This window comes from Peromyscus maniculatus, chromosome 10 (assembly GCF_049852395.1).
Source record: "Peromyscus maniculatus bairdii isolate BWxNUB_F1_BW_parent chromosome 10, HU_Pman_BW_mat_3.1, whole genome shotgun sequence".
In the NCBI taxonomy this organism is placed as follows: Eukaryota; Metazoa; Chordata; class Mammalia; order Rodentia; family Cricetidae; genus Peromyscus; species Peromyscus maniculatus.
Window position 1 is genome coordinate 84,160,772 of NC_134861.1, and position 15,224 is coordinate 84,175,995.

Here is a 15,224-nt window from a genome sequence, read left to right on the forward strand (position 1 = left end):
CTTAGCTACTCTGAGATTTCACATTATATATATATATATATATTTTACATTTGTTCTTTCTGCACAGAACACATATCTCCTTATGAGATATATATCCTTTCTTTACTAATATAAAGTCATCAGCCTTTCTGTTCTCTTACATTGTTCTACAGGACAGATGTCAGCACAATCTCCTATGGCTTCTTACATCTCTAGATCTGTGGTTCATGTTGAGACAGAAACAAGAGACACTCCGCCCTCCAGGGTCTTCAGTGACAGTATAGGTTATTGTTTCATTTGGTAGGAGGAGAAGATCCATTCCCATAAGCATCTGGGAAACTAGCAAGGAAATCAAGGTCAGGCCACGCCTCCTCTTTCACGTTTTTTTATTGCTATGTGTTCCCAATACAACAAACAGCATCAGTAGTGTACACCTTGATAAAAAGGAACTTTCAGCTTAGTAGAAAAGAAAGCGCATAGGTAAAAAGTGGAAGGAATATGTACATCTTATGGGAGGTGTATGTGTGTGACCGTCTTCAGATTCCCTGTGGACAGGATGTATGTACACCCAAGTAAACTAGAGAGAATTTTGTTCTGGTGAAGTTTTCAAGAAAGAAAGATCTTTGTAAGGCTCAGGGATTGTTAACTATCAGGAAGTCACCTAACTTGACATTTAAAATTCTTGCATGGAGTAGCAGCAAATCTTTCGAGGTATTGAGTCATAGCTTAGACTGTTAATTTATGATGGTTACAATGCAAAAGGCCTTGTTCAGTGTGTGCTTTCAAAGGTTAACGCAGCTCTGCTTCAGTCTGCAAATTTCTAGATATGTTTCGAAAATGACTTCAAAAGCATGCTCATAACCCTTTTGTCTCTAAGTGCAATTCAGGAAGTACTCATTATATACTTAAAATATGTTTTGTTTGAGACAGGGTCTTGCTACATAGCCCAGGCTGGCTGCACACTCACAGCAAGCCTCCTGCCTCAGCTTCTGAATGCTTGGATGACAGATGTGCATCATCTTGCCTGGCTTTTGAAATGTTTCTTATTCACTATTTCATTAAACAGCTAGCTGAATTCCTGACTATTTCATGCATCCTTGAAGGGGAACAAATAAATGCTATATCCTTTAAAAAATGCAAATGCCCAACACAGGTGTTGCTTGTAATCCTAGTTTCTTGAGAAGTGACGGCAGGCAGATCATAAGTTCAAGGCCTGCCCATGCAACATAGGGAGCTCTTGTGTTGGGGCTACAGCTCAGTGATAGAGTGCTTACTTAGCATGTGGGGGGCACTGGATTTAATCAAGTCCTGCTAAATTTTTTTTAAAGTAAGAATCTGTTCAATTTGGGTTCTCTGAGTGGCCTGTGTGCTTGGTTTTACATTTGTCCTTTCTGCAGAGAACACAGCACACACCTCTAATTATGTCTCTCTAGTTTACTAAAATGTCATTGATATTAGTGTAAATATTAAAGACATAAAAAGACTATCAAGAAAAAAAATCAACTCTTAAAATAAATATCTTCAGATCTGTATCCTATATACAAGTACTGTACATCCACTCCATGGAGGGAGCATTTCTGGCTTTGTGTGAGCGTGTTGGTCACTGACAGAAATACCAGCATGGCACGGCAGTCAGATGCATTGTGGCTGTGAACATTTAGATATGAACCATGCAGAAAATAAATATCTCAACCATACCAAAGACACTTCCTTGAGCTGGCTTTCAAAGCACTCATGTACTCAGGTGGCAGTTCTAGCCTGATGATGCTTTTCTCAGCTAGGAAAGAACACACACAACGCATTTGTGATGATCACAGTACATCAAGTACAACTGTTAGCGCAAGAACCGGGCATCGTTGAGATGTGCACTGTCTCAATGATGCCCTTTGATAGGATGGCAAGAAGGTTGGGGTTTCTCTTATATAAGCTTGTCCACTGCATGCTGTGTGCACAAGCACATGGAGACACCAGTCCTGTTCCTTTTGTTGTAAGAATGGAAGGCAGTAGATACAATGAGTCACCTGTGCACCTGATTACACATGGCAAATCCTCTTTCTATTGTCAGTAGCTGCAATCCCAACTTCTTCATAATATTCTGCTCTGAAATCAACTCATGGAATGTCACATAAGGCAATACTCAATGACAGGCACCCTAGAACATCCAGGAATGTAAGATAGTAAACAATCATTTGAGAACATCTTTTTAAAATAATACTGATTTCTGCAATGTACAGTATTTACACAAGAGTTGCAAATTTGCTCATACAGTATTTCTAATATAGATAAATAGGAATACAAGTCTAAGAATTATTTCCAAAATTTCTTGAAGCGTAAACCACTGGCATCTGTTTGTATAATTTTTACTGTAGCTTTTTAAAAACAAAACAAAACAAAAAATCAGCTGATATGCACAATCGGCTCCAGGCTCTTTTCTTCCTTAGAGAGCAAGCAACACGTTTAACCATTTTCCATTTCTTTTCTGTTTTTGAGAGAGGCATTCCAGGCTGGCCCAGGACTGGCAGCTATTCTTTTGCCTGGGTTTCCCAAATGCTGGGATGCTAGGCCGGGGCCACTGCAGCCAGGCTCTTTCCTTCTGAAAACAGTCTTTGGCGCTTTCTTCCAATGGATTCTGGTAAACAGGTCGATGCAGAACAGGAGATGGATGGAAGCAACTAAAAAGTGAACCAGCACTTCCTGTCCTTCCATTGACAGAGGACATGAGTAAACCTTGTGTGGAGAGTCCTGCTTTTTAACAAGCTGTATGCACCATGCAGGGAGGGAGGCTGCCCAGGTATCCCTTTGACCTCTAGCCCCGTAGGTCCGCTTTCTCATCTCTCTGAGGTGGCTGACCTGACAGGATGTCTCTTGCTAATATTCCTTCCATCTTTCTTTGGGGTTCTTGCCTGGGTAGAAGCACCTATTGAATCACTGATAGCCGGGGAGGGGGCAGAAGCCCCGGGTGAGGCAGAATGGAAGTGATCGGTCTTTACAGATGAGGAGGGTGGTACTGACACCATCGTCTTTCTTCCGGCCTGCTGTATTTCCTTCTGGGGGAAGTTAGCACTAGGTCGGCTGCTGGCTCTGAAAGCAGCGTATGCATTTGGGTTTGCCACGGAAGAGATGCTACTCAAGGATTTCTTCTCAGCACGGGTCCCTGAGTAGTAAGGGAGAAAGGGTGTCGGCATCACTAGAGACCTAGGGAGGTCACTAGGGCCAAAGATAGCATCACTATGGATTTCAGCAGCTTCTTGAAGGTATGGTGGTGGCAGGGTCCCACTGCGCTTGCTACATGACTCACAGCACAACTTGTTATACCCTGGTATGGAGCAGTATCGTGCGAGCACCTCCATTTGACAGAATATGGACTTGTCGCCCAAGCATGGCTCATCTGAAAAAGAGTAAGAAAAAAAAAAAACCAGCACATGTTTATACATAAAAGGTTCAAAGAAATGACAATTATTGACAACTATAAATACATTCCAGTGATATATGAAATCAATACATGAGCCTTTGAATTACAAATTTAAACAACAGGATGAATTCACTGCAATAAGTAGTTGGTTTTCACTTTTGCTCTTTTATTTTTTTTTATTTTTATTTTTTTTTTTGGTTTTTTGAGACAGGGTTTCTCTGTGTAGCTTTGCGCCTTTCCTGGAACTCACTTGGTAGCCCAGGCTGGCCTCGAACTCACAGAGATCCGCCTGGCTCTGCCTCCCGAGTGCTGGGATTAAAGGCGTGTGCCACCACTGCCCGGCTACTTTTGCTCTTTTAAAAGTGGGACCTCACTGCATCACCTGGGTTAGCCTCCATACTGCATTGCCCGGGTTAGCCTTCACACTGCCCGGGTTAGCCTTCACAGGGTTGTGATTATAAGCACGTTCCACCACACCTGGCTGAACAAAGCAGCTCCATGTCTGCCTAGTACTTGGCATGATCATCATTGTGCTGTCTCCAACAGAAGTTGTCAGGTTACTGACAGCTTTAGACAGAACTGAGACATGGATAAGATTGTTGACAGGGAAAACTGGGTTCATTCTGAAGATAAGGGGAGCATCATTTTTAGTTGTGTAGCATTGAAGCTTGCCTTTCTAATAAGTTGCTTCTACAATAGTTTTCAATTCACAATTAAAATGAATATTAAACAGCCTTAGTGTAACTGATTAAGTCTATAAAAAGTTTTACCAAAGGAAGCAATGGCCACTTTGATTAAAATAGAATTCTCTGGCTTGAAAGCAAGTTTCATGTCTACTACTGGACATTCTTAGGCTCTCATTTTAAAACGAAACGTCTCTCTAAAATATGCCAACTTTATTCTAGGTAAGTCACATATTTACATTTAATTTCATGGAACTGACAGCATTTTATGTTTATACATAAGAACCAGGATATTTGTAGATACAAATGTGTCCCTGTGCCTGTTTAAAAAAGCAAAGAATTATGGCACCTATGGACCATCGTCACTTAAAGCCACAGCATGTTCTATTATACAGTATGTAAGAACGTACTGTAAGGTAAGGAATCTGTCACATAACTCTGAAACTGAGATGACCCTGTTGATCGTTCTCTTTAAGAGGGTCAGTTGATGGCAGGCTCCACCCTCCTTGCTTCACTCAGCATTCCGTGTCCACATCCTAAATTGTGGCAAGAATCGTATTGTCATGACGCTGACGGGCCTACTGTGGTATACGGAATTAGAATACTTTATGCTTGCTGAGGGTCAGAAGCTAGATGAGGTTATTAGTGACTGAGGATTTGTGGGATTTTTAATTCTTCATGTGTAAATGGCGTTTTCTGTATGCTTATCTAAAAATAGACAAACTGCTTCCGACGATGTGACTAGGGCTGTAGACTCTGGCTGAGAGAACCTTTTCACTTACATTCTTTTTCCCCATCACACTAACCCCATTAGCCTGTTACTGACAGGGGTGAGGTTCAGAACCATCCTCTGTGCATTAAAGAAGGTCTCAGGTGGGAGACTCATCTAAAATCGAGTACTTCGCCACTGCAGAGCGTGACTGATAAGCCCAAGTCTCACTAAGGCCAGAATCTGCTTCTATATGGAGGAGAGAAAGACACTGAGGACAAACAAGCTTCATGGTAATTTTTTCTAGGCACAGACAGGAAGGCCTTAAAGGCAAACGAGAATTATAACCAAATATAATCAAACAACAAAATCAATTGTTAAAGTAAATGTTCTAGCCTTCTCACACTACTGCCAGGTCATAAGGACTCTGGACAAAGAGCTTTATACCAGACCCCAAAAGTCATCGGATTGGTACAGTAGATTGAGAAAGAGGATGCCCCTTACCTGTTTGACTGAAATAGTGTAGAACCCTGAGACGCCTGAACTCTCAAAATTGGCTTTAGACCTAGAACTCAGAGCAGTACAGCTCTGGAAGGGAACATGGACACACTAACTACCACAGTTATGCTGTCTCCTCAGCACATTGACTTTACAAGACCTCCACCTACTACCACTAAAAAGGAGCAAGTGAATCTGTGCTGACAGGCAGCCATTCACACAAACAGGGCCTGCCCTCCTAGCTAGTATAATCAATGGGTCTACCTGGAAAGTGTGCAGTCTAAACAGGTACAACTACAGATGGCAAATTATTACAGCGACAGTAAGTTTTAAAGCTTCTAATTGGGTGCCCTTTGCTTTTTCATCCCTTCCATACCAGTTTCTACATTGAAAACTCTCCAAAAGAAACAGCTAGATAGATAAGTCCTATGTCTCCCCCCCATGGCCATGGTGGTTCTTGCCATTTCAAATGACGATTGTTTCCGATGTTTAAAGACTGGAAGCCTAAAACGTCCAAAACACAAAATTATTTGGAGAAATAGTACTTTGCTAATTTTCTTATAAATTCTATAAGATTTTCATATTATTTAGGGGTGTAGATGCAGAGGGAAAATCTTTTTAGTCTTGGGGCTTACCAGAGTGTATACTAAGGTAATGGGGGGTAGAGAGAAATAGAGGTACATTGGTCAAGAGATAGAATAGATGTCAGGTGTCTTTCTTATTGCTTTCTACCTGAAACAGGGTCTCTGCTTCCCCAGAGCTGTGATTACAGGTGTGTGCCGCCGCCATTCATGAGTGCAGGGGCCGGAACTCAGGTCATCGTGCTTGTTCAGCACGCACATTGCCCACTGAGTCAGCTCCCCAGTTTATATTTTAAATATAATATATTGCACTTTCAAAACACGACTAGCTAGTCACTCAGACAAATGCTTGATTTTAGCACATGTACAAGATGTCTATTTTGAAATCACTCTTTATATGTATAGGCAATTATTAGGAAGGGCATTAAGGTTGAGTTCTATATATCTAAATAATTTTTGTAAAGCATCTCAAAGCCTGCTGTAATAATTCTAACCACAATTCCACATCATCATAAAGGTAAAGAATAGATAAAAATAAGTAGTCCCCAGGAGAAACTCACACTGTAAGGAGATGCATATGTCTGACACAGCCACACACAATATCACCAGTGTACTGCTTTTGGTAATTCAGGGATGCTGGCCTTATTTCAGACAATATTCTCAGACGATTATTTTCATTTGACTATTTCTTGGTAAGTGAATGCAAATTCCAAAGCTTATCCTAAAAGGAAATGCTATTTTCGAAGGTTCAGCAACATCAAAATGGTAAGATTGATTAGTGATGCACTTACCATTACAGGGAGGCAGCTGGCAGGGTCTGATGGACTCGGGCTTTTCACCGTCACAGTGCTCTCCAGTCCTGCAGAGAACCTGTCTCACCTCTGTTCCTTCTCCGCAGGTCACTGAACACTACAGAGACAAAGGCTGAAATTACAGACGTTGATTCTCCCGAGACCAGGCACATGCACGCTTACAGGGATCTCCCCTGAAACACACACACACACACACACACACACACACACACACACACACACACACACACACAGACACACCACTTAGCAACTCTGGAGTTCCCTCTCTATGGAGAAGGTGCTGCACAAAGGTCCTGAGGCCAGGTAACCCTGGGTTCATACACTGGCTCCCTTGCCAGGTCCTGATATGCAGCCCCCAACTCCTTTATTTTCTTTAGAGAGAGCAGAATTTACCAAAAACTATTCCCAAACTAAGCTGAGAAACTTCTGTACTGTTGAGTTAGGCAGGGCCAGGAGAAGCTTAGTTCTGGGTCTCTAGGGGGAATGGACAGTAATTTTCCATCTTATCACGTGTGGCTACTGGTCCTTGCCCATTCCTTGCATGTTGGGCACGATCTCCACTTTCTCCTGTACCTGCGTTTTGATGCTCCAACTTTCTATAAGCCCTCTTATTTTGAATGCTTAGAAATATCAAGAACAGTGGTAACATGGACAATAAAACAATAAGTCAGCCAGTCACCAAATACTGTGGGACCCCAGGCTATGGCTATGTATTGGGGAAGCAAGGCATTCTGTCATTGGATTGAGGGTAAGAACAGACTAAAACAGGAATCACAATGCTCTTTCCTCAGCAGCAGTCTAGAGCTGATCTGGTCCCTGTCCTTTAAAGGCAGAGAAGGACCTGCCAGAAGGGACCACAGATAGGGAGAAGTTTGGACTATGGTGATGAGCTTTGGTGGAGTGGGAGATATTGCTAGACCAGAGACAGGGAAGAACAAGCCACATGAAAGGAGTAGGTGTGAAAAAGCATGATTTGGAACACAGAAAATTTACTTTGTCAGCTAGAATGAAGATAGAGAGGAATGTTGTGTGTGTGAGTGTGTGTGTGTGTGTGTGGGGGGGGTACTAACTTAGCAGGGCCTTGCATTCTGTGGTAGACTGGAGCTTATGTAGGAAGAGGGGGAAGTCAGTGATAACCTCAGAAGATGCAGGGCCTCTCAGATGCCTCCATGTCACAAAATACCTACACGTGATTTGTTCCTGCCACCCATTCTTAACGGCAAATGCTGTCTTAAAGTGTTAATTTTTCCTAGCCCCTCCAACGTGATTAGAAAATATGACAGTTTCTCCATTCACACGCTGCATACTAACGAATGACTCACTTCATTCCAGGGCCCCGTTTTCCACTGGGCTGGGCAGGGGACTCGGTTACAGGGCCGGCGGCTCTCAGGACGCTCCCCCAGGCAGTACTTGCTGTGCACAGAGCGGTTGGTACCATCATGGAGCGGCTGGAGGCAGCGCACAGTGCGGAGCTGGTAGCCCGAGGTGCCGCAGCTCTTGCTACAGTGTTCCCATTCTTCTGCTGCCCAGCTGTGGGAGCAAGAGGAGCAGTGAGGTATATACACTGTGAGCATGCCCACAGTGCGATGCTTGGGCACATCCCTCTTCTGAATGAATGCACCTTATGGGGGAACAACTTTCTGACAATGGGCCCAATACTTCGCTTTTGAACAACAAAAGGATTTGTCTTTTACACTCTCATTCATGAAATATCAAGCTTACTCACTGTTTCTTTCACTATTATTGGACCTTAGTGAGACTGAGAGAAAAGTCATACATGCAGTCCTTGATAGAAAGTACCTCCTTGAATGCACCTAATAAAGCTTTCTGAGAGCAATTTTCAAAACAGCTTCCTATGGAGCATTCCCAAGTTCTAATGTCACTGTCAAGGCCTTAACGCTGAGAGTCAGCTATGATTTCAACTCTCTCATAAGACATCTCTCTAATTAGACACACCTGAGGCCTTCAAAGATGAGCACAAGTCCTGATTTCTAAATGCCACATCTCACTTAGACTAGATCAGTCTTAAACTGCAAAGAGTACTAAAGTGTCGACATGGTTGTATGTTAGGACTTCATGGTTATAGAAGGAATAAATAAACTATGTGCCTCAAGTGTAGGCATACTGACTAACCAGACAGAAGAGGGAAATACTGAAAGAAAACTCAAAGGATGCACAAGGTAAGAAACACATATGTATGGCATCTAAGAAAGTGGAGCTCATTGACGTGGGGACAGAAGAGAATATGGAGATGACAAAGGAGGACTCAGCTGCCTTTAGAGAAACTGTTTGGTTGATCTACTGAGAAGCATAATTAGTGTAGCTAACAACAGTGTGGTATGTATTTCAAAACTGAAGATTTTTACAAGTGCATACCACATAGAAAAGCCAAGTATTTAGTATAAGTAGATATCAATTACCTCGATTTTAACACTATCAAAATATACTTGTGCATCATAAATGTGATTATTTGCCATTAAATTAAGTCTACAAGTACACAGCACTCTAGAAAAGATGCTCATGCTGGTCCCTTTCATCACTGGGAAGTTTCTTTCTGCGGAGAACAAGGCTCTAAGAATTTAGAAAGACAAGCAAAATTATGTCCTATAGAATCAAGAATCAAAATATTTTCCAACAATGCTGGAGTCTAACCAACAATGGGACAGAGATTTTGAGATTCTAAGGGAAAATATAGAATTATGTCCTTACATGTGTGTCTCCAAGAGGTCAAAGGTGAGAGCAGGTGGCAATGCATTTTCCATAACTATATACTTGAACCTCTTAGATGCTTTTCCCAAGTGTCTAAATTTAAATCTTCTATATAAAATGTTTTCTGTTATACTTTTTTTCAAGTTCCTGAAAAAACTAGTACCTCTTGGAATGGATGACTGAACCAAGAGACAATGTAACCAAGTCAGGAAACCAGGGTACTCCAAGGGAAAGGTGAATGTGGGTCAGGCTGGGACAGAACTCTGTAAGTAACAGGGTACCTGAGTGTTTAATATTTGGACATGAATGGTTTTCAAGACAAACAGTTTCACAAGAAAGGAAGCTACATTCTGCTCTTGCAATATGACTCACCTGTTGAAATACATGTGGCAATCAGCCCCAGATATCACTATCAATAAATTAAGTCCATATTGTTAGAACCAAGAAAGAAAAAGTTAAGTGTGGTCTGTTGGGGCTGTCAAAGAATGCTTCATCTTTGGAAGAAACTCGACATTTAATATATAACCTGTCACTTCCCCCAAAAGTCAATGAGTAGAAGGTAATACTTAGATAATAGCAAGTAGCTATCAAATATCAAAAGGAACAGAATAGCTAAAATATATATTTGTATTTCATGAGTAGGAATGTAGGGAAAGTCAGGGAACCACAGCTTTATACACTCCTTATATATAAGACTGACTACTTAAACAGGTAAATGTAACAGCTTTGAATAAAATAACACTTTAAAGACATCCCCACTCCGGCTATGGCAGCAGGGTGGTATGATTTAGTGCTTACAGCGGGTGTGTGCACTCCTGAATGTTGCACATGCGTCTAATGGGTTTTGGCTTTTTATTGACCTCACAGAAGCTGCGATGAACCATTTTACTGTCGCTTTTCCTTCGGCATCCATATTTTGTATACTGGAAACCTGGAACAGAAAGTAAGGTTGGTTTAGCCACTTACTGATGTTAACACATTTGAATACTGGTTCATACATTCCTTTAGCGAATATCCGAGCACACATACTGTGCTCGGTACTATCACACGTGTTCCCATTTAAAAGAGACTGAAAATGAATGTAAAACGAAACAGCCCATTTTCTCCGGACTTAACATTTAATAAATGTGGAAACTTGTAAAGCAGTACCTGTGTACTTGCCAGTGAAGAGGGAATGTCCACAGTGAGGTGTGAGAGATGGGTAAGAAAGCCACTGTGGGGATCAAAGCTGAGCACAGGCCTTGACACAGCTCAGTGATGAACTTTCCACGGGGCCAGAAAGGAACACACAGAAGAAGCCCCCAGCTTAGTTGATGGCAAGGGACAGGGGAAGTCTTATAGACCAATACCTTCTTGAGCAGAACGATGCAGCTCAAACTGTGTTGGATAAAGGAAATTGCATGCCATCCATGTCACATGCAGGAAAGAACATGGGTCAGGTTAGGTGCCTCCGGTGGGTGGAGAACATGACATGTATGAAGAGGAAGGGGGTAAGAAAGCATCAGATCTACAAAGCCATGGGCCCCAGATAAGCATTTGGGCCTGAAGGTCATAGGGAGTGGTTGACCAAAGAAGGTCTCCCAACATTCATTATTCTGATATATGTAAAACAAACCAGTTTTTAAAAAACTGATTATTGAAGGCCATGGCACTGTTAGAAGAAAAATGGTGTTTGCTGTCAGTGTGCAAAGTCACCTTAAATAGCTGTTGGGGAAAGGGCAGAGCACACACATTGTGTCTAGTACAAAAAGAGGATCAGTGTGGGAAGCAGATCGTCTTCCTCGCAAGTAGAAACCAACCCAAGCTGAACTCTTTGTTTAGTGGTTCAATTTAAAAAAAAATAGTTGAATGGAAATCATGAATTGCATGGCATTCTTAATGCTGATTTGTGGACTAAATGGACGTTTTTCTGTCTCCTTCAGTGTATGTCTGCCATCCTAAGTATAGTATATTCAAAAAGGAGAAAGCAGGTTTGCTTTGTATTTTTCCAGTTGTTCTTAGCTTTCAATGTTAGAATAAATTTAAGTTTTATTCATGGATAAAATTTCTGTATGGAAAATTATTCTTGCTTATTAGCTTTTATGGCAACTAAGCTTTTAAGAATAAATGCAAACATGTACCATTAATAAAACCTCTGGTGTAAAAACAACAACAAACCCACAGACAACAAAAACTCTTTACAAATTGAAAAGTTTATAACCTCTATAAAAGTTGTAAGGAAGCCAAGTAGCTATATGAACTTAGATTAATCATCACATTTACTGTCCAAATTAGTTTGCCATACATGCATTTTTTCCAAGTTACAGACTTCTGGATCCTTCACTCCTAAACATTTCACATTACTACAAAATAATTTTTTAAATATAATGTGTAGGTAATATTCAAAACCTGCCATTGTGGCGATATGTTGCTTGTAATCTAAGAAATAAAAAGCTTGCCTGAAGACCAGAGGACAGAGCTAGCCACAGAAGTCAGGCAGTGGTGGCACACACCTTTAATCCTAGCACTCGGGAGGCAGACAACCATCTGGATCTCTGTGAGTTCAAAGCCACCCTGGACTACAGAGATTAATCTACTCACAGAGATTAATCCAGTTTAAAAGAGAAACAGCCAGGCAGTGGTAGCACACACCTTTAATTTCAGCACTTGGGATCACAGGCCTTTAATCCCAGCATTAGGAAGGTTGAGACATGAAGTGGTATGGCTGGGCAGAGAAAGGAATATAAGGTGGGAGGAGACAGGAATATCAAGTGGGAGGAGACAGGAATTAGGCCCTTTTGGCTGAGGACTCAGAGACATTCAATCTGAGGATCCATGGAGATGGGATCTTCCCCTGTTGGCTGAGGAGTTGGCGAGGTGAGAAGTGGCTGTGGCTTCTGATCTTTCAGCACTTACCAACAGCTGGCTCCAGGTTTTTATTCTAAGACCATTTAGGATTTGTGCAATATGCCATTGTCCTTGTCATGTTTCTTTCCAGCCAGGGACTGTGCGCTTCGTTTAATTTCCAAGTCTCCTCAGCTTCCACCAGCAGGAATAATTTCCCAAACTGCATCTTTGTGGCATTTACTATTCTTGAAACATATTTGCCAGGCATTTTGTACAATGCCATTACAATATGCATTGTTTAATGATCCCTAATGATGAGGCTCAGCTTATTAACTTTCCACAAGAACACTATTTGAATGGCTTTCTGTCTTCAAGTTCACATGTCAGCCGACTGAAGGATTTTAATTGGGAGAACGATATAATTCTATCCACCCATTAACTTAAAATCATTATCATGTAAATAGAGAAGCAAGTCAAAGTCAGTAGAGGAAATGCAATAATCTGCTCTTCCAAAACAGTGAGGGAGGCCTGGTGAGGCAGGACAGACGCCCTGCATATTAAAACGTCACTGATAACCCTGAGGACCATGTAGATATCAAGCATACAAAGAAGAGGACTCAAATTAAATCAGCATCTATCTTGAAATGAGGGAAGAAGTACCATTCTTAACAGTCTCTGTCCAGAAACACTAGAAATGGTCTGAAAGTGTAATGAAAAATGGATTTACCCAGAATTACCTACTATGAATATTTTTTCTCTTTATTCAGTATTTAATTGTGTAGTGATTACTGTAACTATTCTGTCATTGCCTGTTTAGTGCTAGAGTATCTGTTGTGCAGAACTAGACAAGTAGACAATGGGAGGAACTGATGAAACAGATCCATCTCATGGATCTGTTCTGGGGAAATGAGAGAAGCCACCCCGCACAGCAAGGCAGCCTGTTAATCAGTGAACCTGGTCTGAATCCTGTTTTTGGAAAACCACTTCCTGTCCCTGTGTTTCAATTTCACCATCAGAATAGAGATAAAGATAGTACTGACACCACAGAGCCATTGTGGATATCGACACATGGAGATATGAAGCATTCCGTATGGCGGCTAGCCTCTAAAACACAGCATCGCCAGATCTATAGTCAGAGGTAGGTCACTGCTGATCTATAGTCAGAGGTAGGTCACTGCTGATCTATAGTCAGAGGTAGGTCACTGCTGATCTATAGTCAGAGGTAGGTCACTGCTGATCTATAGTCAGAGGTAGGTCACTGCTGATCTATAGTCAGAGGTAGGTCACTGCTGATCTATAGTCAGAGGTAGGGCACTGCTGATCTATAGTCAGAGGTAGGGCACTGCTGAAACAGAAAAGTGAGCATACACCTGGAGGGCAAAATGGAGAGGAGAGGCAGCAACCAGAGGAAACTGGATTGGACGCAGCTTTAGATTTTGGGAAAAGTGATTAAGGTGCTACTGTGTTGAACACAAGACATAAAGAACCTGGGAGGAAAGAGCACGGGGATATTATGGTCTGCTCTTGTTTTAAGTGGCATCACATCCTTTGCAAACTCTGAGAAATAACTAACAATGGCTTTGTATTTAGAGTTTGATTGGTATTTCTCCAACTGCAGCTTCAAATTAGAGACAGATATTAGAGTAAAAGCAAGATTGGCTTTTTGTATGATTGACATACATGTTGACATAAAATTTACTGTGGAAAAAAAAAGACATAAAAGTAGGAGAATCGGATGGATGAGGAAAGTGAGCAGCAGGCGTAGGAGTGGGGCAGGAGAGGGTGAGGGGCGTGTGTGTGTGTGTGTGTGTGTGTGTGTGAGAGAGAGAGAGAGAGAGAGAGAGAGAGAGAGAGAGAGGAGAGATCAAAATGCACAATATAGGTGTATATGAAGTGCCATAATTGAACACATTATTACATAGACCAATACACAGTGATCAACTGCTTTGAAAATGTATGTGGTTGTTACCTCCACCACAGGGTTTGGAGCACTGAGACCAGCTCTTCAGTGCCCACTCGAAGGTGTCCAGCTCCTCCTGGATGACATTGTTGCTGTTGATTGTGGGGACAGAGTCTTCATGAATGATGTACTTATACGTCAGGCTAGAGCGGGTGTCATTCTCCTGAGGTATGATCTAATACGTATAAATGTGAGAGATACGCAATTAATTTATAAACAACTAGAGACTTAACTATACATTTAAGCATTTCAGAATTATTGATGTTTTGAAAACTGGAAAATGTTTAAGGTAGTTCTTAGAATTTTCTTTTCCTTCAACTCAAGTGGTAGTATGCAATATTAAAGAAAAACTTTGAATATATTAATATAAACATGCTGGAGTAAAGGTTGGTATTATCAAAATAACTGCTATTTTCTATAGGTTACTTAAATTAAACAATCTCTTCTGCTATTTTAAAGTTCTTTGTAATAAAATGCTTTATTATAATAGCTATGTTCCCACCAGAAAATAAAACATTTTGGAAAAAGATACAGAAAATTAAAAACCATTCATAACTCTATAGAACAAGAGAAAAACCAAAGTAACTTTTATTATTTGTGGATATTCCCTCAAAACAGTAGTATCATGTGTATCTGTGTGAGCATAAACAGTACTGATCAATGAATATGTGTATACAGTAGAATTTATGTACCTTCCTGGAGACTGCTGATTTTCCTCAGAACACCAAAGACTTTTAAATACTTCATTTATCACTACACAAAATATTCCCTCTACTAACTGGATGAGGAAAAGACCATTTTAAGTATAGATTTCCCTAATTTAGGATTTGCTTGTCCTTTGTCCATTAATCATATGCTTGGGCGCCATTCTCCCCCTTTCTAAATCAGTACACTTTTCTTCTTTTGGTCATTGCTGTAGTCCCAACATGTCCAAGACTGAGTTTGAAAAGCTCCTGACTTCTGCCTTTGTTGCACTGGCTCAGTTTCTCTGCTCCCTCTAGGGGAATTCTGTGCCAGGTACTGTGAATGTTTAATCGGCTTCGGCAGTGGCTCAA

At 41.2% G+C, this 15,224-nt stretch overlaps 1 protein-coding gene across 4 annotated transcripts in view; it reads right to left on the bottom strand.

The window, feature by feature from the left end:
- Positions 1 to 348: 348 nt before the first annotated feature.
- Adamts3 (ADAM metallopeptidase with thrombospondin type 1 motif 3) overlaps positions 349 to 15,224 on the bottom strand; it is a 227,076-nt gene continuing 212,200 nt past the window's right edge. For 3 of the 4 annotated variants that reach the window (XM_006991663.4, XM_016009917.3, XM_076546598.1), the window contains exons 18-22: positions 14,179 to 14,344; positions 10,182 to 10,314; positions 7,997 to 8,204; positions 6,654 to 6,771; positions 349 to 3,367 (exon numbers count right to left, since the gene is read on the bottom strand). In XM_006991663.4, the coding sequence (XP_006991725.1) occupies positions 2,808 to 3,367; positions 6,654 to 6,771; positions 7,997 to 8,204; positions 10,182 to 10,314; positions 14,179 to 14,344 (1,185 nt within the window). In that variant the 3' untranslated portion in view covers positions 349 to 2,807. The remainder of the gene's footprint in view (positions 3,368 to 6,653; positions 6,772 to 7,996; positions 8,205 to 10,181; positions 10,315 to 14,178; positions 14,345 to 15,224) is intronic. The other variant, XM_006991662.4, reaches the window with a different exon arrangement.